At 36.2% G+C, this 27784-nt stretch overlaps 1 protein-coding gene across 2 annotated transcripts in view; it reads left to right on the top strand.

Moving 5' to 3' along the window:
• LOC150086864 (ubiquitin carboxyl-terminal hydrolase 4-like) overlaps positions 1-27784 on the top strand; it is a 475539-nt gene that overhangs the window by 162454 nt on the left and 285301 nt on the right. For both annotated transcript variants that reach the window (XM_090372782.1, XM_090372781.1), the window contains 2 exons: positions 11542-11689; positions 23602-23775. In XM_090372782.1, coding sequence (XP_090228908.1) covers positions 11542-11689; positions 23602-23775 — 322 coding nt within the window. The remainder of the gene's footprint in view (positions 1-11541; positions 11690-23601; positions 23776-27784) is intronic.

Genomic DNA, 27784 nt, shown 5'->3' with positions numbered 1-27784 from the left:
TCCTGTCTATCCTTTCTATACACATCGTATTCCCCAAATTCCAGTTCCACATTCCTTATATCTGTGTGACACCACGTCTCTGATATCCCAACAATATCTGCCTTTGATGTTTTGAGCAATACCTCAAATTCATCAAATTTATTTACCAAACTCCTAGCATTGGTGTACATGCAGGTATACATGCACCTGTTTCTATTCTTGGCTACCCTAACACAAGCCATGTGTTTACTTGTACCGCAATGACTCCCAGCAGTCTCTGAAATATCCTGCATCTTGTTTTTCAGGCTTCTGCTCATTTCAATAGAAGCAGTGCAAGAATCACTTCCACCTCTGCCAGTGGCTACTGTTAATCTATTAGTCCTTGTATCCCCCCCAACTAGCAGTTTTCCGACCCACCTAACTCTCCCTCGACAGCATCAGCAAAAATTCTTGCACCCTTTCTATTTAAGTGTATCCCATCCCTGTAGAAACAATCTCTCCTGTTAACAAGTACAGTCCAGGCTGAAAAAAATTCTACCCCTTGAGCCTTGCACAATCCCTCCAGGGCTGAATTGATCGACAAGGCTCTCATCATATACTCCCTCCTTTCGTGTCTGGGCAGAATTGCAGACACTTTCAAATTCAACCCTAATTCACTGCTTTTTTTCAACAGTGACCTGTACTTGCTAAGTAATTCCGACGGTCTCCTACTCTTAATATTATTATCCTTGTCTTAATATCATTAATATCATATTCTGTTTTTCCCACCAAAGGAATAAGAGCGAGTTTAAAGTATAACACCACGATTGGGTCAGATTTAAATTAGATAGGGGGGAGATACATAAATGCATGCAAACCCCTCCGGGGTTTGCACATAAGTATAAAAAAGTAGTATAACTGGTGATTGTAACTTTCAATAAATAAATAAATGAATAAATGGGAAGGAAATAAATAAGGTGCTCGCACCAAAAGAGAGGTTTGTTGTTGTTGTTCGGAGGGGTTACAGACTTCCAGTGGTAGTTCTGAGTTCAGTTTGGGTCCAGTTCTGGGAGTGTTCAGTTATATAGTGAAGGGTTCCACCGGGCATGTTCCTGTGCTAGAAGTTAATCCGGAAGTTGAATAACAAGCCAGTCAGATAGTGCCTCCCAGCTTCTACTACTGCTGTGGTAATTTCCTTCAGTATTAATAGAAAACTGTTCTCGAAAATAAGACAGTACTGGTAGAGCCATACAGCAGATATGTAGAGTTCAACTAAGAAGAGAGAGAGAGATCACCGCACTCTGTGGAAGGAATCCCACACAAAGGAATCCCACCGTGAAAGAGAAGGAAGGTAAGTCCTATGAACTGTTTTGTTTTCGAAATGGTACTTAGATAAAGTGGGAGATTATTTTAGAGTAAGGTTGAATTTGAAGAAACACTAGAAATAAGGAAATGTTTAGTATTGAGTTGGTTTATTGGTTGAAGTTCCAAAGAAAATTAATATTGCTAAATTATGAGCGATTACATGGAATTGTTAGCATTAAGTTAGTGACTTACGGATTGCTGTTGTGAAGAGAATTGATATTGGTGATTAAGAGAAATATAAGGAAGTGATTAAGATTGAATTAGTTTAGTATTTAAAGCTGTAGAATGATGATATCCAGCTGAGGACCTTGGCTGTGCCAAGCCCATACTCACCAGATGTAAGCCCCTGGGTTAAAGATTAAATGAGAAAAATGAATAGATTAGATGTAAATGAACATCAGTTATATTGTAATTTGTATGAAAAATGACTAGTTTTTTATTTGTGGCATTGATCTTGAGAACTGTCAGCTCACATATAATACATATACGACTCATATACATATAGGCCTAATGACTCGAATGAGTACAGTGAACAATTGTACAGAGAGATAGAGTGGGCTAGTAAATCAGAATGACTTATAAGGGGATTTTAACTTCCCAGATATTGACTGGAACTTGTGGGTTGGTCACTCACACACTAGTAAGACTTGTGGATTTATTGAATGATTGTTTTCTGCAGCGGCATGTTCAAGAGACAACCAGAGAGGGTAATACTCTTGATCTGGTTATCAGCAGTGATCATTCATGTATTAAGAATTTGCAGATAAAGGAACCACTAGGTGGCAGTGATCACAGAGTACTGATGTGGGATCAGAGTACCATCAGGGGTAAAGGAAAGGGTTTTTGCTTCCTTAAAGGTGAGTACAGTGGGATCAGCTGACAATGTTACCAACAGTAAATTCTAAGTGGGAAGCATTGAAAGAATTAATCGTGGAAGCTACTAAAAGTTTCATACCTATTAAGAAATATTATTCAAGGTTTAGGCCTAGATGGTTATCAAATGAACTAATGAGACTCGTGACAGAGAAGAAAAATGCATGGGATGCATATAAATTATCAAGCGACTCAGAAGCCTATGGCAGATATAAGCTAGTCTGTAATCAGGTCACAAAGGAGGCTAGGCAAGCGAAGGCAGATTACGAGAAATCTTTGGTAAAAGATGCTAAGAAAAACAGCAAGGATTTTGAATCTGATTGGTCCACTGGATATCGATGGTTCGACTGTTGATGATCCTGCTCAGATAGCAAACAAACTGAATGAGTATTTTGCATCTACATTCACACAGGAGGAGTTATTAAGGTTTGAAAATGGCAGAAGGTTATCAAATTGTAGCAGGGTGCTTAATGATTTTGTAATAACTGAGAGCAAAGTGGAAGAGAAATTGTTGAAGTTAAACATAAGAAAGGCACCTGGGGTGGATGGAATCTATCCAGTTATATTAAAGGAGGCAGCAAAGCAACTAAGCAAACCCTTAGCCATAATTATGAGAGTATCCTTGGACTCAGGGGAGGTCCCCACGTACTGGAGATATGCAAATGTATCCCCAATTCACAGAGGGGGCGCGAAGGGTGACACAAGCAATTACAGACTAGTTAGTTTAACTTCTGTTCCAGGTAACATAATGGAGTCATGGTTAAAGATGCATTGCAGGATTATCTAGACAATACTGCAGCAATAATTCAGACACAGCATGGGTCTGTTAAGGGAAAGTCTTGTCTGACAAATTTGATAGGGTATTATGATGTGGTTACAAAGGAACTGGATGCAAAAAATAATTTTGATATCATATATTTGGATTTCAGGAAAGCTTTTGACACTGTTGTGCACGGAAGACTATTGTACAAATTGGAACAGAATGGTATTAAGGGTAAGTTGCTACAATGAATAAAAGGATGGTTGAGTGGGAGAAGACAGAGGGTGGTAATTAATGGGTGCTGCTGTTCGTGGACTAATGTTATTAGTGGAGTCCCACAGGGTTTGGTGTTGGCTCCTCTGTTGTTTTGTATATTTATCAATGATATTGATGAATGTATATCAGGCTTAGTGTCGAAGTTTGCAGATGATACAAAGCTTGGCAGGGTTGTTAATGACATTAATGGCAGTGTGCTACTGCAACAGGATCTAGATAATTTGAGCAGATGGGCTAAGAAGTGCCAACTGAAGTTTAACCTTGAAAAATGTAAAGTACTGCCTGTGGGTAGAAGTAACCCCCAGAGAAAAGTACCAACTGTGTGGTACTACACTTCAGGTGGTAGAAAATGAAAAAGACCTGGGAGTAATTGTGCAGTCAGATATGAAGTTTTCTGAGCAGTGCAGACAGGTTGCCAGGGTAGGTCATAGGATTTTGTCAATGATATATAGGAATTTTGCTAGCAGGGAAAAGGAGGTGATTGTCCCTCTGTATAAGGCAATGTTCAAGCCATGCCTTGAGTACTGCGTACAGGTCTGGAGGCCTCATTTTAGAAAGGATGTAGATTTGCTTCAGCGTGTACAGAGAAGGGCAACAAGATTGGTGAGGGGAATGAAGGGATCCTCTTACCAAGATAGGCTTAAGTTCTGCAAATTGCAGTGGCTGGAGACTAGGTGATCTGATTGTGGTGTATAAGGCCTTGAATGGATTGAGCACGCTGAATTCTGATGGGATCCTTCCACCTGTTCAGATTATGAACCTAAGGGGGCATAAATTCAAATTAAGAAAAGTCAGATGTAGAATTGATGTGTGGAAATTTGCCTTTAGCCAGCTGGTGGTTAATTGCTTAAACAAACTTCCATCTGTCGGTGCGGAAGTTGATAACTTAAATAAATTCAAGGAGGAACTGGACAGGCATTTGTAGGGAATGGTGTGATTTTTTTTTTTTTTTTTTTTGGCTGATACTGCATAAGCTCATACACTTGCTTTCGTGCATCATATGCCACTACTACTACTACTACGATATAAAATATATATATACTTGTGTGTGTGTGGGGGGGAATATCATTCAGCTCCTGGAAATTCTAATTTTTTAACGCAGTCAGGTGGCTTGTGGGGCTTGGTGCTTGAAGGGAGCTGTTTGTTTGTTGTTGTTATTTGGTTTTTAGGAGCATTAGCAACTAAGGCCATATTGCTCCGGGATATACGGTGGTCATTCCATGACCTTTCCGCATTCTCCATATTTGGTGGTGACGGGCTCGAACCCCGGTCTAATCAAGAAGCGTGTGCTACACACTGCTGCTCCTTCCCACCTGGCTACGGAGGCGCCTGAAGGGAGCTGCTGTACGAAAATCAGAACAATGGGCACTGACAGCAATACCTAAGGTATTGCTGTCAGTGCCCATGTCAGTACAGCAATACTTGTAGGGTACAGGGAAAGAAAAATTAATAAAGAAATAAATAAGGCCCCTCCCCACAACTTAGATTTGATTTCCTCACCAAGCTTAACCATCAGTCCCTTTCTTTCATTAATAAAAGTCAAAAAGGAAATAAGATTTTTTAAATGAGGGAATAAAGGGGGTGTAAACTGCAATTAGTCTACAGCTATCCCAGTACAAAGCACCAACCAGCACAGAATCCAAAAGGTCGATTTCTGCCACTAATTAAATATGATAGTATGAACCAGAGCTGTAATGCTCAATACATTCTACGTTGATATCAATATTTGTAAAATAATAAGAGAAGTTTACCTCAATATAGTACATAGAACACTTCCGTATGATACTCTCCAGCAATTAAAATAAAAAAATTGAAAACCTTACATTACAGTAAAAAATAATTAAAAATCAACTGAACAATTAAAAATCAATCTAACGCAATTAAATAAATTAATTAAAAGAAATTTAATTAAAAAATACAAAACGATTTTCCTTCCTGAAGCTGACAACACTTTTCGACCGTATGCCATGATGACAGGAATGAAAACTGAAGTGTTCTACGTATTATATTGAGGTAAACTTCTCTCATTATTTTACAAATGCTAATTCAATATGTACCAAAGTTAGATCCAGTTTAAATGGTAACACTATTGAGTTTCTTAAGAGCTCACTTTATTCGGACAGGTAGTGCGGATGCTTATTTTTTTGATTTTAGAATAACTGTATGTTTAATAATTTTTGCCAGACTATTTATTATTGTAATAAAAGTTTGATTTAAAATGTGAATTCAAGTAATTATTTGTTTTCCTTACCTTTATTGCACCTAATTGTCATCAGTTTATTGCGAAAAATGTTTTTTTTTTTTTTTTTTGTGGAATACTGGTATCCTGGTTTCATAAATTACAAATACCGAAATACCGGTATTAAGATTTTGACCGGTATTGTGAACCCTACATGTCATACTTCATTAAAAGAGGGATGGATACCAACTATGGCCATGTCAAGTGGATGTTGTAACTGAGCATTTGATATCACCACGATTACCCTTTATGCATATTCGTCATTTACATTATGAACATGAACAATATGGGATCATTGGACAAATAATAAATGTACCAGTTAACGTAAATTATTATTATTACTAGCCATATAGTGCAAGGAAGCCTGAGGCTTATGCTGCATTAACTAAAAAAAAAATTTCCAAGTTACCCAGAGAGAGAGAGAGAAGTAGAAGGGAATCACCTAGAATATACGATGGTTCATCAGTTACCTAGAGAATTAGATGACGATTATACCATTAGTGTACATATAAAACGAAGACTCATACATAAATCATATCTACAAGGATGTGTACAGAAGAAAACAGTGAAAATATGGTTACGGTATTTGATAAATCCACCTTTGTATAAATTCTGTGGCATAAAACTGAGTGACGATTTCTTGGCGACAAATCATGGTAGTGAACAGGAGCATTCAGATGAAATTGTGGAACCTGACAACAGTTATGATGAATTATTGTTAATTCAACAACAAACATTATTATGGTCTGAAGATAAATATTTATGTATAGCACCGGGTCAGAAATCATCTCCAACAAGTTTCATATTTGATATACATGCAGAAGAACTTTCTTTTCCAGCTATATATTTGGGACATGCATGAAAATTTAAAAATGGATTGAAAATGACTCCTTTTATGATGGCATCGAGTGATATTCGTAGATCTGATCATCGTGAAGTAATTTCCCAACATTTGCTATATACGGCAATGAAAATTATGCGAATTCATACTGCAGAAAATTTGCAAATTGCATTTAAATCAGTAGGAATAACAGTTAACATTACTCGTTCTATATTGGAATCGAAAGAATTTATAAACAAGTCATTAAGGATTGCTCCAGAATTATGGCATTCACTACAATTTCATGAATTAGTACAAGTTGTTCGACAGTCTGATAGTACATTTTCTAAAATTCTTACAAAAATAGGCAATGGAGAAGCGTTATTATTAGACGAACTTAAAATTATAGAATCGAGATTTGTTACCAAAGAAGATGCTACTAATTTATGTCCTTAAGGGATTCAACTGTATTTAAGAAATAGTGATGTAAATGCCTATAATACAAATGCTTTAGTTGCAGATGAAACCCATGAAGCGGTTGCACAAGATTTATACCACGGATATCATTCTGAAGAACAATTAGCAAGTATGCAAAATAAAATTCATAAAAAGTGACTGAAACTGCAGGCCTTCCATACATTCTACCATTATTGAAAGTAAAACCATACATGATTACTACAAATATAGATGTGGTCGATGGATTGGTAAACGGTGCAATAGGTACTTTAGTATGTTTCGAATTTGAGGATGGACGAGTATGGATGAAATTTCCTGAGTCAAAAATAGCACATAACCTTCGATCTCGTTATAAACAATATGTGAAAGATAAACATTTACCTAGTCATCCGTACCTATTATAAAACAATCAGCTACGATTCCATTCAAGAACAATAGGAAATTAATATGTAGACGTACACAGTTTGCTTTAGTATGTGCTTGTGCTTTGATTATACATTAATCTCAAGGAGGGACTTTTGACAAAGTTGTATATAATTATGAGAAAGATCATCAACAGAAACTTGTATATGTGCATTATCTCGAGTGACCTCAATGCAAGGTTTATGTATTACAAATCTCCACAACGATTTCACATTTCACCACGGCAAAGCTACTAGTAATATAGAACTTCGTGCTGAACTAGATCACTTGAAAAATAATAAGCTACCATCTCTACAGGATGGACTGCAAGATTTCATACAAAGTGGTATATCTATATCGTCAATGAACGTACAAAGTTTACGGGCCCATGTTCGAGATATCGAAACGGAACACAATCTTACAGCAATCCAAAATATTGATATTAAGTGAAACTTGGTTGGATAATGACGAATATATATTACTTGAACCACTCCAATGCGTGACTCAATTTAAAAGTTTGGATGTTCGTAATGGTGGTGTTGCGATATATCAACGTTAAGGTTCAACTATCACCAATTATGTTTGCGCAACATAATAGCAGCAATTTGACAGCAGTGTCAGATGAAATTGGAGACATTTATGGATCTTTGTGCAAATTCAATAGTGAATCTAATTTCATGGTTGCCATATACATCACTCTAGGGATGTCGTCATTAGATAAAATTCATAAACAAGAATTTGATGCCGTATTCCATCGAAGGTGCAGAATTATTGGAACAACCACTGGATCGTATACCTATAGTTCTCGCTGGTGATTTCAATCTAGAATTAAATTCTGAGGCTGGAAAGAAGTTTTGTAAATTTATGAAAGATGTCTTCAGTTTAGATATTACTTTAAATACTTTAGTAAATACTACACGTAATGGAACGACAATCAATGGAACATTCACTCAGGAATTAAAATCATTGATTGTTATTTGGTTTTTTTAGGAGCATTAGCAACTAAGGCCATATTGCTCCAGGGATATGCAGTGATCATTCCCTGACCTTTCCGCATCCTCTGTATTTGGTGGTCATGGGCTCGAAACCTGGTCTAATCAAGAAGCGTGTGCTACGCACTGCTGCTCCCGCCAACCTGGCTACGGAGGCACCTTAAAATCATTTGAGTGTCAAAATTGTCCTATTTCAGTTACCATAGACCAATAATGTTAGTGTTATTATAATATATTTTATACAAATGATATTTCATTGTACACTAGTACAATGTAAAATTCCATTCATTGTATTTCATTGTACTGAAATTATTTTTTTTCAATAAAAATAATGCAGCAATACTTTTTTTTATTTATTTTACTGTACCAGTTTTCATAATGTTTTATTTTACTGTAACAGTTCCATAATGAGTTCCTGCAGTAAAGTCGTTTTTAATGGCTGCCGCTGTGTCGTTATCGATGACACTATCAATCTCAGAATAGAGCGGCAGCAACTCATGTACCTGGTACATAAAATTTAAAAAAAAAAAAAAAAAAAAAAAAAATATTTATATACAATGATAAGCAGGAACATAAGTGAAGCACACATTTGAAATTTCAGGTGTTGAATGGTTTTTAACTCGGAAAAGAGATGGGACTACCAGTTTCAGTTTCTTCCTTATGTTTTATGCTTATTATGTGTTTTTTTTATTTTTTTTTATTTTTAGTAAATTTTTTTTAAATAAAAGGTGTAAAACTACATTTTTAAATATTTAATTATTTTTTTTTATTAAAACCTAAAAAATTGCATAAAATGAGTATTTCTAATCTGTTAAGAAAAGATGAAATACTGACTTATTCCAAACAGAATTCAGAAATTAAAAAGAAAGTTTAGACCTGTCATGTCATGTCCTACAATCTTTGTTATAATTAGGGAGCTATCCACCAGGGCTAAAACAAATCAGTTATTGCTATTCCCCCTTCCTCAGCTCATGCTGTAAAATTTATATTCAAATTTGGAATTAACAAAACAGAATTCCTGGACAAAGAACTTCTTATGTGTTACAAAAACCTTATTGATCGGTGTTATTAGTACCAGTTATAAAAATAGTAGTAGTAAATAAACTGAATCCTAGTTAATTTTGTCACTTTATCAGGACCTATATCCTCACAATCTATTATGAGGGGCCTCCACCACCACCACCATTCTATTTGTTTTCCCTCCTCATAGACTATCACATGGCATCACAATTTCCATTGAAGTAAAGCGTGCGTCAAAACTGCCAAGTCAATCTTGTCCCATTCCTGCTGGCAGACTTTCCACAAACTTTCAACAGTTCTGGGGTGGCTGTTTCCAGGAGCTCTTTTTAAAAGTCTGAATGCGCAAAAATCCATGGGTGCAGCGTCAGGTGATTTAACAGGTATATCTTCAAACAAGATCGAACGAATACTGTCGCCACTTCCATTCTTTGCAAAAAATCGCTGGTGGAACGTGATGTGTGGCTGAATGCCTTATCCTGGTGCACCCAGACCTTTTCAGCATCAGAACCGTACAATGTGAGTACTTCATGTTCAAAGCAACTCAAATTTGATGTTATAACAAAAACCGGCTACAACCATAAAACCTTGACCAAAACTTTCCTTGCATTAATGCATCCATGTTGGAAAGGCCTTTTCACCCTGTGGATGGTAATAAATTGTCCGAATTTTTTTGCATTCGGAGAGGTATACCCACGCTTCGTCCAGTGTTGCCACGAATTTCCACCTTTCAGCTGCCAGATATTTTTTTGTAGAGTTTTCGAGCATTGATCCACTGCTCTGCAATGTGACTTGCTCCTAGGTGGTATACTTAGGCTTTGTGCTTCTTCTCCAGTTGCAAATTTTCATTGATTACGCAACAAACGGTTGACTGGGAGGTTCTCACATGTGACGCTATAGCTCTTTGGGTTTTTGGATTTTCATCGACAACGGGCGACTGCACTTTTTGTGCTACTACTCCCTCATTCGACTTGGAGCAGGTTGCAATTTCTTCAGTGTTTTCCACCCACTTTCAGCAGCTTTGCGAAATTTTCCTTTGCCATTCAAAACCTTATGGATACCAAACTCCGATACACTAAAATTTTTCGACTTGCACCTATCAATAATTTTCGTATAACTGTTACCCTTCTTTGGAAAGCGCAGTTATGTAACCTTCTAACTCTGGGTCCAATTTCTGAGGCATGTTGACATTAAAACAACTTCTACAACTGATGCACCTGTTCATAAGGTTTGTACTGTGCCTGCACGAAAAAAAAAATTACATTGCTGCAGTATGTCACAAGCAGGATTAATGTCAAAATTGTTATGAAAAGGCTGAATCAACCCTCTGTATTACAGTTTCCTACAATTATAGTCTTTGATAAAATGTTTTAACTACTCCCTCATTTATCAGTTTTATTTTTAATATTTTCTTTTTGTTTAGATATTAGGTGGGTTGAAAAGTAGTGCTTCTTATTATATAACTGCTATGTGAATAAAGATAAATCAAAGAGAAAAGCATAGATAAAAAAAAAAGTTGCCTTTAATTTCATATATCATTTTTCTACATGTGCTCCACTTAATTAATGTTTCATTTGGTGATTAATAAGTTTTTGGTGTGCTATTCAAGTCCACTTATTTGTTCATGGCTGCTTCAGAGATGTTCTTTGAGCTTTTTTGGGGGGATATAAAGTGACTGGAGCCAAATTTTGGTAATGAGGAGGGTGCAGAATACCTTAATATTCGTGATGAAATTCTTGCCACTGTTGCACAGCAGCAGTGAGGTTACATGTTATGTTGAAGCAATATTGCCAGTGCCTTTTTTTTTTTTTTTTTTAAGTTTGTTTAGTGTCTCAGTAAACTTGGATTGATTGTGGTTCCATTTTCCAAAAATTCAATGTGGATAACACCCATAGAGTTGCTTAGTTTGTACTGTATAACTTATGGAAAACAGTCAGCATCACTTTTCTGGTTGATATTGATCTGATGGTGATCACGAACGAGTTCACTCGCTTTTTATTTATGCACATTATCAACTAGTTGTCTGTTTCATGTAAAAGCCATAGTGCTGCCATCATCTGCCTTGTCCTATGTATCTAGTAATTTTAGTTGTCTATGAATTTCAACAAGTCATTTTGGTAGTTAGAAACTCAATAACTATGTGCTGTTTGAACCATGTGTTTGAAAATTCTTCCATTTAAAACATTAGCTACATGGAAAAACCTAGTTGGAACTTGCTGTGCACCACATAGTCCTGAAGTTATGAACCAAGAAGCATTACTTATTATGCTACCCTTTCATTTTCTGATTTAATTCTCTTTCTTCAATTTCTTAGTTTGTACTGTATAACTTATGGTTTTAAATGGAAAGCTGATTTTCTTAAAATGGTTTATGTTATTTTTAGGTCAACCCGAAGTTATGGCACAGTTGGTGGTTACAGTAGTTCAAGTTACAACTATGATTACCATAGTGGTGGAGCAGCTCATATACAGCCAGGATTATGTGGTCTTAGTAATCTTGGGAATACTTGTTTCATGAATTCTGCAATTCAGGTAATCATTATAGATAAATATGACCAATTCCAATGAATTGATGATGATTCCTAACTAAAAATGGTATGGGGGGGAATCTCCCATAATTAGAAATTTTAACAGTATTGAAAATTTATTGGTATAGTGTTATTTCTGGATTTTCACAGTATTTTCTCCATAAAATGGAGAAAATACTGTATGTGTATATATATAAAAATTATAGTTGAAATTGAATGAAGCTTGCAGAAAAAGACACTTGCCCAATCAGTAACACTTTGTATCCCCTCCCTCCCCTTCCCATCCATAATATGATGAAATAATCCAGTTCACATTGCATTATATATTTATGTGACTCATTGGTAATATGTACTAAGGTAATATTGATGACTGAGTATATAATGCTATCAGATATTTTACTCCATATCTGATAGCATTTACTCAGATATGGAGTAAGATATTTCACATTAAGCTGCCAGAAGGCAGCTTATTGGGACTTTTATGGTATTTGAAGAGCATGCTTGGTGCACTTGTGTAAAATGGGGCATTTCCAAGGAAACAAGCATTTACTTTGGAACATTACCTTCATATTATTTCTTCATTACTTCATTACTTTCTTCAGTACTGAGAAGTATTCATTAATAAATAAATATCCAAATACACCTAGACCAAATAAGATGAGCAAAATTGAGAACTCCATTTGCACCATTGATGAACATAGTCTTTGTAGAGTTGCAGCAGACATTTCCAGCATATTATGGAAGTGTAATAGTTTTTAATTGGTTTTGTTTTTAAGAAAATTTTGTTTCATTGCAAGCTGGGTTGCATTTTAATTGGATAATTTTGTATAACCAATTATACAAATAAAATGGAGAACATTTGTACAGTACCAAGACAAAGTTGTTGGTAGTGGTGAAAAATGAATATCTTTGTTTGTGTAAAGTTGAAAATTAATTCTAACTAGCTATTAAACACCTATTGCATAAACTGTCATCAAAATATTATAGAACATACCTAATTGCATGTAATTCCATCCTTAGCAGTAGTCTTGTATAAAACATACAATTGATAATTATCCATTCATTATAATTTTTGACTTTTCATGAAGAGGCAGAGTGGCAGCTGTTTCTCTTCAAAGTGTATTTCTCTTCTCTTTAGATATTGTTGCATTACACTGATATAATGTTTAAAGGCGACATTTATTGGGAAAAGTAGGATGGATAATAATCATAAAAAAGAGTAATTTTTCTCTAATTGTAGGCTGGACATCGTTGATTCATACTTTTCACAGCTCTCAACAAGCGATGAAATATCCACGCAGGTGTAAAAGGTTTAGTAAATAATTTATGGGATGAGAAATGGCAGGTAGCAGAAATTAATGTGTTAAAAATAAATTTAATAATTAATTTTTAAATTATTAAATTTAAAAACGAATTTTAAAATTAATTTCAAAGTGTCTGCAATTCTGTCCAGACATGATAGGAGGGAGTATATGATGAGAGCCTTGTCAAATTAATTTGGACCTGGAGAGATTGTGAAGACTCATGGGGTAGAATTTTTCTCAGCATGGTCTCTGCTTGTTAACAGGAGAGATTGTTACTACAGGGATGGGATACACTTAAATGGAAACAGTGCAAGAATATTTGCTGATGCTATCGAGGCAGAGTTAGGTGGGTTGAAAAACTGCTAGCTTAGGGTGAAACTCAGACTAAAAGATTAACAGTAGCCACAGGCAGAATGCACTGCTTGGATGCACTGAATGGAATTGCACTGCTTCTATTCCTGGAAAGTGAAGTACTGGGGATTAAGGACTGCTGGGAGTCATCATGGAACAAGTAAATACATGGGGCGTGTTAGGGTACCTAAGAGTAAGAATAGGTTTATGTATACTTGCATGTACACTAATGCTAGGAGTATAGTAAATAAATTTGATGAATTTGAGGTGCTGGTGAAGACATCAGAGGCAGATACTGTTGAGATATCAGATGTGGTGTCACACAGAGATAAGGAATGCAGAATTGGAATTTGGGGAGTACACTGTGTGCAGAAAGGATAGAAACAGAGGAGGGATCATGCTGTTAGTTAAGAAACACAAAATCTAAGGAAGTACATCCAGTTGACATTGGTGAACAGTTCAGTGTTGAGTCAGTTTGGTGTGACATAAGCACTGGGAGAACCAAGTTTAGAGTAGGAGTGTCCTATAGGCCTAATGACTCTGATGAGTACAACAAACAACTGTGCAAAGAAATAGAGTGGGCCAGTAGATCAGATTGTCTTATAATGGGAGATTTTAACTTCCCAGGTATAGACTGGAACTTGTGACTTGGTCATTCACACACTAGCAAGACTTCTGTGGATTTATTGGATGGTTGTTTTCTACAGCAGCATGTTTGAGAGGCAATCAGAGGGAGTAATTCTCTTGATCTGATTATCAGTAGTGATTCTTCAAGCATTAAGAATTTGCATTTGCAGATAAAGGAACCACTAGGTGGCAGCAATCATAGTATACTGATGTGGGATTTACTGAAAGATGTAACTACCATCAGGGATAAAGAAAAGGGTTTTTGCTTTTGTAAAGGTGACTACAATGGTCTCAGACAGTTTTTAAATTCTATACATTGGGACCAACTGATGATGTTACCAAGAGCAAATTTTACACGGGAAGTATTCAAGGAATTAATCTTGGAAGCTACCACACTTTTCATACCAACTAAGAAATACTGTTTAAAGTTTAAGCCTAAATGGATGTAAAATGAACTGATGAGACTCGTGGCAGTGAAGAAAAATGCACGGGACACATAAATAATCAGGAGACAGAGATGCTATGGTGGCTCTTTAAGTCTTCTGGTTGTATTACAATCAGACATAAGTAAAGGCCAAACAATGTAACTAAACAGCTTTTGTTCAATCATCTAAAAAAAAAAAAAAACCATTACAGTTTGAATATTATATTTAAAATGAAGCATCACCTTTGTCTAGTGTAAGTGAACTATAACCCCCTTTTCCTTGGATGCAAACACGCAATAAATCACTGATAATCAAATGACAAAGGAAGTTAGGCAAGCAAAGGCAGATTACAAGAAATCTTTGGCAAAGGATGCAAGTAAAAACAGTAAAGACTTCTTTACTTATATAACTCTAGAAGGAAAGGGATGTATCAGATTGGTCCACTTGATATCAATGGTTTGATTGTTGATGATTCTGCTCAGATAGCTGACAAACTGAATGAGTATTTTGCTTCTACATTCATACACGAGAAGTTATTCAGGAGGGGAATGCCAGAAGTTAATCAAACTGTGGCAGGAAGTTAAATGATTTTGTAATAACTCAGAGCAAAGTGGAAGAGAAATTGGAAGTTAACCATAAGGAAGGCATCTGGGGTGGATGGGATCTATCCAGTTATATTAAAAGAGGTAGCAAAGGAAGTATGGAGTCCCTCTGCCATGATTATGAGAGCTTCCTTGGACTCAGGTGAGGTCCACATAAATTGGAGATGTGCAAATGTTTCCTCAGTTCACAAAGCTGGATCAACAGTGACATGAGTAATTACAGACCTATTAGTTTAACTTCTGTTCCAGTAAAAATAATGGAATAACTGGTTAAAGAAGCACTGCAGGATCATCTAGCCAAGACTACAGTTATAGCTCAGAAACAGCAGGGGTTTGTTAAGGGGAGGTCTTTTCTGACCAATTTGATTGGCTACTATGATGTTGTCACAACGGAACTAGATGCAAAAAATAATTTTGATGTCATATACCTGAATTTTAGGAAAGCTTTTGATACTGTTGCACATGGAAGACTACTTACAAGTTGGAGCCGTATGTCATTAAGGGCAAGTTGCTACAATGGATAAAAGGATGGTTGAGTGGAAGAAGACAGAGAGTGGTAGTCAATGGACACTGGTCTTCATGACTAATGTTATGAGTCGAATTCCCCAGGGGGTCTGTGTTGGGCTCATTGTTGTTTTCTGTATTTATCAATGATATTGATGAAGGTATATCAGGCTTGATGTCCAAGTTTGCAGACAATACAAAGGTTGGTAGGGTTGTTAATGACAGTAAGGATGATACGCTTCTGCAACATCATCTAGAAAAGTTGAGCAGATGGGCTGAGAGATGGAAACTTAAGTTTAACATCCACAAATGCAAAATACTGCATATGGGTAGCAGTAACTCCCAGAGTAACATATCAAACTGTGCAGTGAGGTGTATAAAGCCTTGAATGGTTTCAGCAAGCTCAATACTGATTGGATTCTTCATTTTGCTCAGATTCCGCATCTGATTGGGCATAAATTCAAATTGAGGAAAGACAGTTGTAGAATAGATGTGCGGAAATTTGCCTTTAGCCAGCGGGTGGTTGATTTCTGGAACAAAATTTCATCTCTAGTTGTGTGGAAGTTGACAGCTTAAATGAATTCAACCCTGAACTAAAGAAACATTTGGAGTGAATGAATGGGGGAAATGTTTTTTTTTTTTTTGCTGATGCTAAATGAGCTTTCTTTCTTGCATCATAATGCCTCTGTTAATGTTAATAAACATTTTTAATTAAAATAGGATTACACACAAACACATTTAATAAGTTATGTACATGCTGTGAATATTATGTATTGAATGTGGTAACTACTGATTGCAAAAAGATACATTTGATGATTTAACCTTCCAGTTCCATATTACATTTTATTTCATAACCAGTTTTCTAGCTACTTTTAGGCAAATGTGTAAATCTCACAGACTACTAAAAATTGACAAATCTCAGAGCTGATTGTACAGGGTGGAGAAAACTTGTTAGAAAGTAATTAGTATTGTCTTCTGCTATTTGTGAACCAGATTAGTGATTCATTGATAATGGAGTACTTGATTCCTGGATCCTTCATTTCATAACATCATTGGGATCTATTTCATATATTTTGGGTTCAGGGTTAGTTACATCACTGAAATCCAGCACATGTAGCTATGTGCTATGGAAACTCAGAAAAGGGTATTCCTTTGGGTTGATGGAGGTCCATCTGTAAAACATCACTTTGGCCCATTCTTCAACTATATGGGACTCCTGGACTGGCCCGATTTTGATCACTCTGCAGGTGATTCTTCTAGGATCAACTGTATTCCGTTAAATCTCCACCACTTTGGTTCCTGTGGGTCAAGTTCAAGTTCATTGATGGGAGATACAAGAATGATGTTTCAAGTAAATTTAATGTCTTATTTGTGTGCACAGTACTTACTAGTTGCAAGTAGGCATCGCCTATTGGGGCTCAGTGGTGGCTAAGGTACTTGGGACATATGAAATTAACTTACATGACTAATTTAAATACATCTTCTTCAGGCTCTCACACCAAGATCCAACATAACCACTTAGCCACAGATACAGAAGTAAGCTCAGTAAAGTGGCAGAGAGTATAATTTCACCAACAAAAGAAACTGCACTTCCTAGTCTTTTGTTCCACAGGAGAAATTTTAATCAGAAAAACATCTTTTTAATCTAGTGTGGAATAGAAGGCTTATCTGGGTCTCTGAAATCACTAAAATGTTTCTGATCAGGAGGTATCTTAGTAGAGACTACCAGCCCCAGAAATTCTGAACTACTATCACAAGCAACAGATCTGGGAGGAATGCCTCTTGTGTTAACTCCATATATTACTTTGAACACATCTAGAGATGAAATTCCTTGGTGGGACTTAGTCTGTTTTTCAGAGAAGGGGGAATAAAAGAATTGTAAGAATGGGAGGGGGAAACTAATGTAAATGTATTTCAGTGCAGAGGAATGGAGCATCTATTCTTGCCATGGATCATATACTTGCCTTTAACACTCCTAGACCTCCTGCTGCCCATTCTGAGCAGTTCAGAATATCTGAACTGCCCAGTGTGGATATATATATTTCAAACCCGATCAGATATTTCAAATGCCAGAAGTATGAGCATTCACAAACAGCTTGTAGAAGATTAGCAGTTTAAACCCAATGTTTAAACCTTTAACAAACCTATGCTGTGTCTTAACTATTACTGCGGTCTTGTCTAGATGATCCTGCAATGCTTCTTTAACTAGTGACTCCATTATTTTCCCCAGAACACAAGTTACACTAAAGGGCTATAGTTATTTGTGTTACCTTTTGAAACCCCTTTTGAATTGTTGCTAATTTTGCTCGCCTACAGTCCATGGGGACCTCCCCCTGAGTCTAAGGAAGCTCCCACAATTATGGATAATGGTTTGCTTACTTCCTTCGCTGCCTCCTTTAATATAACTGGATTGACCCTGTCAACCCCCAGTTGCCTTCCTTATGTTTAACTTCAACAATTTCTCTTCCAGTTTGTTCTCAGTTATTACAAAATCACTGAGCTCCCTGTTAGAGGTTAATAAACTTCTGGCATTCTCGACATTGAATAATTTGTCATATGTGAATGTAGACACAAAATACTCATTCAGTTTATCAGCTACATGAGCATGATCATCAATAGTCAACCCGTCAGTGTTAAGTTGTCCAATCTGATTCATCCCTTTCCTTCTAGAGTTTACATAAGAAAAGAACTCTTTGCCATTTTTCTTTGCATCCTTTGCTAAAGAGTTCTCATAATCTGCCTTCTCCTGCATAACCTCCTTTGTGACTTGATTATAGACAAGCTTATGTCTGTTGTAGACTTCTCCTGCATAACCTCCTTTGTGACTTGATTACAGACAAGCTTATGTCTGTTGTAGACTTCTGTGTCACCTGATAATTTATATGCATCCCATGCATTTTTCTTCTCTGCCACGGGCCTCAATTCATCTGACATCCAGTTAGATCTGAACCCTGAACAGTATTTTTTAGTTGGAATGAAAAGCCTAGTAGCCTCCTAGATTAAGTCCCTGAAAGCTTCCCATTTAGAATTCGACGTTGTTAACATCATTATTTGATCCCACTGTACAGAATTTAAAAACTGTCTGAGACCCCTGTAGTCCCCTTTACGAAATCAAAAGCTCTTTCCTTTAGCATTGATGGTAGTTACTTCTTTAAGTAATTCCCATATCAGTACATTGTGATCACGGTCACCCAGTGGTTCCTTTATCTCCAAATTCTTAATGCATGAATAATCACTGCTGATAATCAGATCAAGAGTATTACCCCCCCTGGTTGCCTCTTGAATAATGCTGCTCCAGAAAACAAATAATCCAATAAATCCAAAAAAGTTCTGCTAGTGTGTTCCAGGGACCAACCCACAATTTCCAGTCAATATCTGGAAAGTTAAAATCCCCCATTATAAGACACTCTGATTTACTGGCCCACTCTATTTCTCTGCATAATTGCTCATTATACTCATCAGATTCATTAGGCCTATAACACACACCTACTCTCATTTTTCCTTTTGCAGTGCTTATGTCACACCAAACAGACTCAACATTGCATTGTCCACCAACATCAATTGGATGCACTTCCTTAGATTTTACGTGTTTCTTAACTAAAAGCATAACCCCTCCTCCCATCCTGTCCTGTCTATCCTTTGTGTACACATTGTACTCCCCAAATTCTGCGCTGTTTATATCTGTGTGCCACCATGTCTCTGATATCCCAACAATATCTGCCTTTGATGTCTTGACTAGCACTTCAAGCTCATCAAATTTATTAGCTATACTCCTAGCATTGGCGTTCATTCAACTATACATGCACCTATTTCTACTCTTAGTTACCCTAATACAGCCCATGTATTTATTTGTTCCACTATGACTCCCAACAAATGGAAATCTCCATTGCCTTGCTATCTATGCTGCTGCCCATTCTAATAGAAGTAGTGTAAGAATGCCTTTTGCCTCTGCCTGTGGCCACTGTTAACCTTTGTCTGTGTTTCTCCCCCAAGCTAGCGGTTTTTCGATCCACCTAACAATGCCTCAATAGCATCAGCAAATATTTTTGCACCCTTTCTATTTAAGTGTACCCCATCCCTGTAGAAGCAATCTCTCCTGTTGACAAGCTCAGACCAGGCTGAAAAAAATTCTATACCTTGAGCCTTGCACAATCTCTCCAGGGCCGAATTGATTGACAAGGCTCTCATCATATACTCCTTCCTATTGTGTCTGGGCAGAATTGCAGACACTGTCACATTCAACCTTAACTCACGACTTTTTTTCAACATTGACCTGTACTTGAGTAAATCTGCAGATCTCTTACTGTTAATGTCATTAGTTCCAACTTGTAGAACAATATCACCTTTTGCACCCTTAAAAGATGATATCTGCTCTACAATGTCATCAACTTTTTACGCTGGTCCTGTTCCACCTAGCCTTCTTGTATAGTATATTCCCCGCATCTCCCTGACAACAGAGTCATCAACAATAACTACAGACTTATTAGTTTAACTTCTGTTCCATGGAAAATAATGGAGTCACTGGTTAAAGAAGTATTGCAGGATCGTCTAGAAAGACTGCAGTAATAATTCAGACACAACATGGGTTAAGGGAAAGGCTGACAAATTTGATTGGATTCTCATTTGATTGTCTGACAAATTTGATTGGATTCTATGATCTGGTTACAAAGGTATTGAATGCAAAATATAATTTTGATATCATATACAGCCACTCCCTGACTTATATGGGTTGCTTTCCACAGAACTCTACGTAAGTCGGAATTTCCCTTAATGCTTATGCAGTCACAAATTTGATTGAAGCAAAAAAGAAATGTTTGACGAACATGTAAATAGAATTATTTAATTTTTTTATCTCATGCACAAGAAAAATTACAAAAGTGTACAAAATTACAAAACTTTCAAAATTATAAAATTACAAAAAGAGAGAAGAGACAGGCATAATGTCAGTAAGTTTTACATTTTGATCATCGTTGCGAGAATTAAATCTCCAGCTGATAAGCACGCCACTTCCAAAGTGGCGTGCTTATCAGCTGTGGAGATTTAAAAGGAGTTTTTTCCAGCACATCACAAAATTACTCTACAGCTGCAGAATCAGCACTGGCAACGTCGCCACATACTTTAATGTTTTCCAAACCAACGCGATGCTTGAACCTATTAAACAACCTGTTGCTTGCCACGAACTTGACTTGGGGTTCGCCATACTTATCCTTAATATCTTCATAAATACTTCTTGCTTTTGCGTGAATGGACATTGGACTCAGGGGTGCTTGCTTTTGAATCTGATTTTCCATCCACATTATTAATACCTTTTCCATCTTCAATATAGCACCTGAATGCTGTTTTGTGATCACTGTTGATCTTAAATGTATTGATCCTGTAACATGTTCTTTTATACGCACACTCTCCCTTAAAATAGTATTCACTGTTGAAGTAGCAAGACCTAATTCCATGCAATAGATGACAAAGTTTGTCATCTATTGCATGGAATAGATACTTCTTAATTTCTTAATAGATACTTCTTAATTCCTGCTTCATACTTCTTAATTAATTGTCTTTATTTCTAAATCAATTTTTTTTTTCATTTTCTAGCACTGCCAGCACTTGCACTTTCTGTTGGTCCCTTTCCATTCACCATTGTAATAAGTAAATAGGAATAAAGAGAAGATTCTGAAAATTTGTTTTTCATATGATTGAAGATTTCGATGAAGGAGGAACTCATTTTACCCTAATACCGTAACGTTAAAACCCACAGAATTCCAGTTATCTGTATTATTGCAAATGCAATAAGATCGAGTTTAGCGCATTTATATTAGATTGCGTTGACGGAAAAGTCCAATAAACTGGAAAGTGCAAATTGTTTTTATTGTTTATGGTAGTGACCTCCAGAAATATGTTTTAGAAAAATATCACCAAGGCATTCAGAATTGATTCTTATAACAGAACATATGATAACGATGAAAGTGCAGTGCAATTTCCATTATAAAAATGACCTTTTATAAAGATAAATAGCTTAGTTATATAGCAAAAATTTCAACTTCCAAGGTCTTGACAGAATTCCAAAAAAAAAAAAAAAAAAAAAACACCAGTGTTATTGGGTTCACATTACGATATTTTCATGATACTTCCTTTTATCCCTACGGGATGCAAAATATGTTTCCATGATTTTTTTAAGTTTGCACCGGCCGGCAAAAACTTACATAAAGTCGAATTTCCGTAAGTCGAGTATTACATAAGATCAGGTGGCTGTACTTGGATTTCAGGATAGTGTTTGATATTGTTGCACATAGAAGACTACTGTACAAATTGGAGCAGTATGGTATTAAGTGCAAATTGCTACAATGGATAAAAGGGTAGTTGAGTGGGAGAAGACAGAGAGTGGTAATCAATGGATGCTGCTCTTCATGAACTAATGTTATTAGTGGAATCCCCAGGGTTTGGTGTTGGGCACACTGTTATTTTGTATATTTATCATTGATATTGATGAAGGTATATCAGGCTTAAATCCAAGTTTGCAGATGATACAAAGGTTGGTAGGGTTGTTAATGACAGTAATGGCAGTGTACTACTGAAACAGGATCTAGAAAAGTTGGACAGCTGGGCTGAGAAGTGGCAACTGAAATTTAACATTGACAAACGTGAAGTACTGCATATGGGTAGAAGTAACCCCAGAGAAACATACCAACTGTGTGATACTAAACTTAGTGTGGTAGAGAATGAAACAGACCTGGGAGTAATTTTCCAGTCAAATATGAAGTTTTCTGACAGTACAGACAGGCTGCCAGAGCAGGTCATGTGATATTGTCAATGATATAATGGAATTTTGCTAGCAGGGAAAACGGGGTGTGACCCCTTTGTTTTAAGGCAATTGTGAGGCCATGCCTTGAGTACTGCGTACAGGTCTGGAGGCCTCATTTTAGGAAGGATGTAGAGTTCCTTGAGCGAGTACAGAGAAGGGCAACCAGATTGGTGAGGGTAACGAAGGGGTCCTCTTACGAAGAAAGGCTTAAGTTCTGAAAATTCCAGCATCTGGAGACTAGGCACTTGTGAGGTGACCTGATTGAGGTATATAAAGCCTTGAATGGGTTGAGCAGGCTGAATTCTAATGGGATTCTTCCTCATGTTCAGATTACGAACCTGAGGGGGCATAAATTCAAATTGAGGAAAGACAATTGTAGAATAGATGTGCAGAAATTTGCCTTAGCTATACGGTAGTCGATTGCTAGAACAAGCTTTCATATGTTGTTGTGGAAGTTGATAGCTTAAATAAATTGAAGAAGTAACTGGCCAAACGTTTAGAGGGAATTGGATGTGTGAAATGCAAGAAAGCTTGCTTTCTTGCATCACGTGCCTCTACTTCTGCAAGATTTATCTTTATAGAAATCAAAACTTGTCCTAAATATATATATCTTAAATCATTCTTAAATATACGCTTGTCAAGTGTATATTTAAGAATGATTTTCGTAATATATAATAGATTGTTAGCAGCTTCAAATTTGGATATCAGAAATCATATGAAATGAGACGTGATAAAAATTTTTTATAGAATCCTGTATTCTTAGAATTTTAAAACCTATAGTTTTATTGACATGATTCAAATGAAGAAATTCATTTGTTATTTATAATAACTTTCTTACTTTGATAGTAGTGTCAATGAACATGCTACTAAATATGTGATACTCAGGCACGGGTGCTTTTCTTCTCATTTTCTGTTAATCTGAAGCTGACTGAGGTTAGTGGGGGAGGGATTGTATATACAACCTTGTATTCTGTACAGTCATGCAGTTTTATGTTGCACACAATACAAAACTACTCATTTTGCATGTCTGCATATGTAATTCCATGTTTTTCATAGAATGAGCTGTAACCTTCCTTAATTCTGTTTAGAATAGTTCGAAATAAGCATACCAAGGTAACCTTTTATATAGCAAAACATAATGGTAGTGTAGATGAACACCAATTGGATAATGCCACTGTTCATGATGCACTTAAAAGCATTGTATGTGTGCTTTTAAGTGTGTCACTTGATATTGATATTATTTATCTGTGTGATTGAAAATGATGCCTTTTATTATCATACTGATTATTTTATTTTATATTTTTCAGTGCATGAGTAATACACCCCCACTAACAGAGTATTTTTTGGAAGATAGATACTGGGGTGAGCTAAATTCTGAAAATCCATTAGGAATGCAGGGAGAGATTGCAAAGTCATATGGTGACCTTATAAAAACGATGTGGTCTGGACGCTACTCTTATACAGTACCTCGAAATTTTAAGGTAGGTGCTTAACTGATTTCTTTTATCTGCTGTCATAATATGTGTCTTCCCCTCCACCAAAAAACACTATGCATATACAGTAAACTCCCGCTATTCGCGGGGGTGTTACGTTCCTGAGAAATGCTGCGAATACTGAGTTATGGCTCCCATAGTAATAAAGGGATTCCGTTCCAAAGTATGAAATATATAAGAAAAACTAGTCTAAAATTTTGTCTATGTATGTATTATATGTACCTTCATAATATGACTATGTACATAGACAGTACATAGTGAAATGCAAGAATAAGGCATCGAAATGAAAATAAGAAACAATTTAATATTAAATGTAATATTTATTAGAAATTTCAAACCAGCGCCTTTGCTAGCTAAAAAACTTATCCCACCAGTGCTATCACCAGTTTCGCTAAAGTGTTGATAAAGGAATTTTGCCTTTTCACGAATGATGAGTGAACTTAACGGAATTTTATTTTGAGTTCGGTCTTCTATCCACAGATTTAAAGCCTTTTCCATTTTTTCTAATTTAACATCACGAGTTACAGAGCAAATTTTTGAAGCAATTAGCGCGTTTTCACGGACACTAAGGCGGATTTTTTATTCCGATTTCTTGATTGATCGTACCGTTGACTCATTGATTTTATAATGTTTTGCCACTGAGGAGACACTTTCACCATTAGAAATTTTGTCTAATAACTCAATTTTATTCGCTAATGTCATCACCTTCTTTGATCTTTTCACAATTCCCTTGTTATTCGTAGTGATATTCTTGTAGGGGTTAGAAAAGAATTTGTCCACAATGTCACTTTCTTCCGTTAACACACTCGAAAAAGTCTGTTTTCACTAACACACTGCAAAACGGTATATTTTTCGCTTTTGTAAGCATATCAATTTATAAATTGATAAATTTATTCAATTTATAAGCATATAAATTAAAAGCAAACCACAAATTCTTCCATTACAAGCGCATAGCACATACTGAACAAGGATTAGTAAGAAACATCCACGCTCGCGATTTTGTCACCCCTCTTCCCCCACCCACTGAGCACTGTTTTGACCTGGAAAGATAATTTTAGCCCCGCCCATGTTTTTTTTTGGCTGAAAATGTTCACGGCGATTTAAAATTCAATTTTTTTAGGTTTCATTTTATATTAAATCAGCGACCGCGAATACAGATACCGCAAATAGCGGGGGTTTACTGTATATACACATTTCCATATTTGTGTAGTCTCCAATTCAATGTAATTCCCATTTTTTTAAATAGATTATCAGACCATCCTAAATAAGAATGGTCACCCTATTCTGGATAAACTGAAGGCTTCAGTTTGTGATCCTTTTTTGTTGTGAGCTGAATATTGATTCAAGGATGTGATATCCTCATAAGAGCATCAACATATATTAAAATTATGTAAATTGAGGTGTTTTTTACTGGTTTACATTTATACTTAGTAAAGGGAGATGCATTTCTATGATCAAATTTTTGTACTCCAATTTAATTTAAGCTTCTTATAACTATTCAATAAAAACAATTTAAAAAATCAGTATTTTAGGAACATGTGTTTATTTATCATACCATATCATGCGCTTATATAAACACATACAGGGTTTCTATAAATTATTCACTTGATTATGAAGCTTGATTAAAATTTTATTGTAATAGGTATTGTGAAACAGTTTGCTCTGGTTAATACAGCAACTCAAAAATTTTCTTATCACATAACCACACTTCAGTAAACCTCCACATGGGCACCTTTAGTAGCATATAGAACATCAAGATGGTAGCTTATTTCATTCCAAGTATTTTGAAGCATATCTTGAGAAATGAAAGTCACTATCAGTTCAGTCTGGTCTTTTAACTCCATGATGTTAACTTTTTTTGCATACACCTTGTCCTTTACTTAGTCCCATATAAAGAAATCCATAGGTGTGATATCCAGAGAAGGCCATGGAATGGGACAATCCGGCTGATCCATCAGCCAGGTGATTGAGCCATTTTTCTTCCATTTAAACATCGTGAACACCGAAAATTACTTAGATATGCTTGAATTGTATTAGCATTAGTAAAGGCATATGATGCAAGAAAGCAAGCTTATGCAGCATCAGCCAAAAAAAAAACAAAAAAAAAAAAAAAAAAAAACACTTCCATTTCACCCCTCCATTCATTCGAAATACCTGTCCAGCTGAGCCTTAAATTTATTTAGGCTATCAACTTCCACAACAAGGGATGGAAGTCTGTTCCACCAACCAACTACCCGCTGGCTAAAGGCAAATTTCCGCACATCTGTCCTACATCTGTCTTTCCTCAATCTGAATTTATGCCCTCTCAGGTGATTATTCTGAGCAAGAGGAAGAATCCCATTGGCATTGAGCATGCTCAATTTTTACACAACTTTATACACTTCTACCAAATCACCACGCCGGTGCCTAGTCTCCTTGTATGCTGAAATTTGGCTGGAAGATGTGCAGCCATATGTGTTTTGTCAACAAGATGGGGTACCACCACACTTTGCTTTCATGTGTGCAATTTCCTCATTAAAAAAATTTTCCACCCTATAGATTGGCCCAGATGGTGGTTCCATTCTGTGGCCTCTTCATTCCCAGAATATCAGACCTATGGATTTCTTTGTATGTCATGAAATGAAAAGGACAAGGTGTATGCAAAAAAGTAAACAAGTAAATGTGTGTCTGTATTAACATCTAACCCATATAATTACTCTAGCAAGCCCTATAATACCCCTCCCCTGCTTTGAGTGGAGGGAGGAGTATTACTTTGTATGGGGCTTACTGAGTCTCCCATTAGGAGTAGTGTAAGAATGATTTCCACCTGTTATTATGGCTGTCATGCCAGTTTTTCCAAATCATCTAAATTTTGCCTTGATAACATCAGCAAAATTTTTGTAATTCTTCTATTCGGGGTGTATTCCATTTCTGAAAAAATGGTCACTCTTTTTAACAAGCACTAACCATACTGAAGGAAAATTCTATCCTTTGAGTCTTGCATAGTGTCTCTCCAGGGCTGAATCGGTCGAGAAAGCTCATATCTGTTGACAAAACTACCTCCCCCCTCCCCATGCTCTGTACCAGGGGTATGCAACCTAGTGGTCTTAACCCTCTTGAGGGTCACGAAGGAGGGTTGCGAATTAAGGAATATTGAAAAAGAAATCATGTCCAAACATATTTTATCCTATAGTGTAACATTGTAGGAACTACAATGTTGCATGGGGGGGGGGGGTTAAGGACTTCATCCTGTACAGAATAAAATCTGTCTTTAATTCTTAGGAAACAACAGATTATTCTCAGATTCCAGTTTGGTCATTGAATTGGTAATAAGTCTGAGAATTATACTGAATTAGCTGTATTTCTTTTAGTAATTAAAGACAGATTTTCCTCTGCACTTTATTAAAGTGTTTAAAAATTTTTACTTTTGTCTATTTTGATTTAGTTGTCCACTATCCACTAAAAGAACCACCTCCCCTCTAATAGGTGACAATTATACAAATTCCTCATGGAAACTTAGGATGAAAAACCTGAGTAGGCAAACTGATTATAAATATCTAAATTAACACTAATAATATGCAAATGTTTCATGACCATATTTGCCTTGGAACTTATCTAAAATGCTCAACTCAATCCAGCCTTCTCTTCTTCCTAATTGCACAGTAACTTTTCAGTTCAAAAGCCATTAACACGTTTGGATAACCTTTTGCTGATGAAGTGGAATAATACTGTCTTGCATGAAATGTCTGTGCTTGTTCGAGCAACTTATTTCACGTCATAGCTAGATTGAAATAAAATTGAGTGAATGTCCCGTGCTGGTCTCATTGCATAATTATTGACAAATCTAGTTTTCACCGTCCATTATGCCATTTAAAGAACTTATTAGAATATAAAATTTCATCTCTTGTTAAATGATCTTGTGACCATTGTATGCCTGCATGGTTATGTCCATGTTTATTCCTTTGTATTTGAATATCTGTATGTATAGCTTTAACTGGAAATTGGTGAGATAACAAGC

Source organism: Mastigoproctus giganteus, chromosome 4, assembly GCF_048544385.1.
Source record: "Mastigoproctus giganteus isolate SK-2022 chromosome 4, ASM4854438v1, whole genome shotgun sequence".
NCBI lineage: Eukaryota > Metazoa > Arthropoda > Arachnida > Uropygi > Thelyphonidae > Mastigoproctus > Mastigoproctus giganteus.
This window is presented reverse-complemented; position numbering and strand designations above follow the sequence as displayed.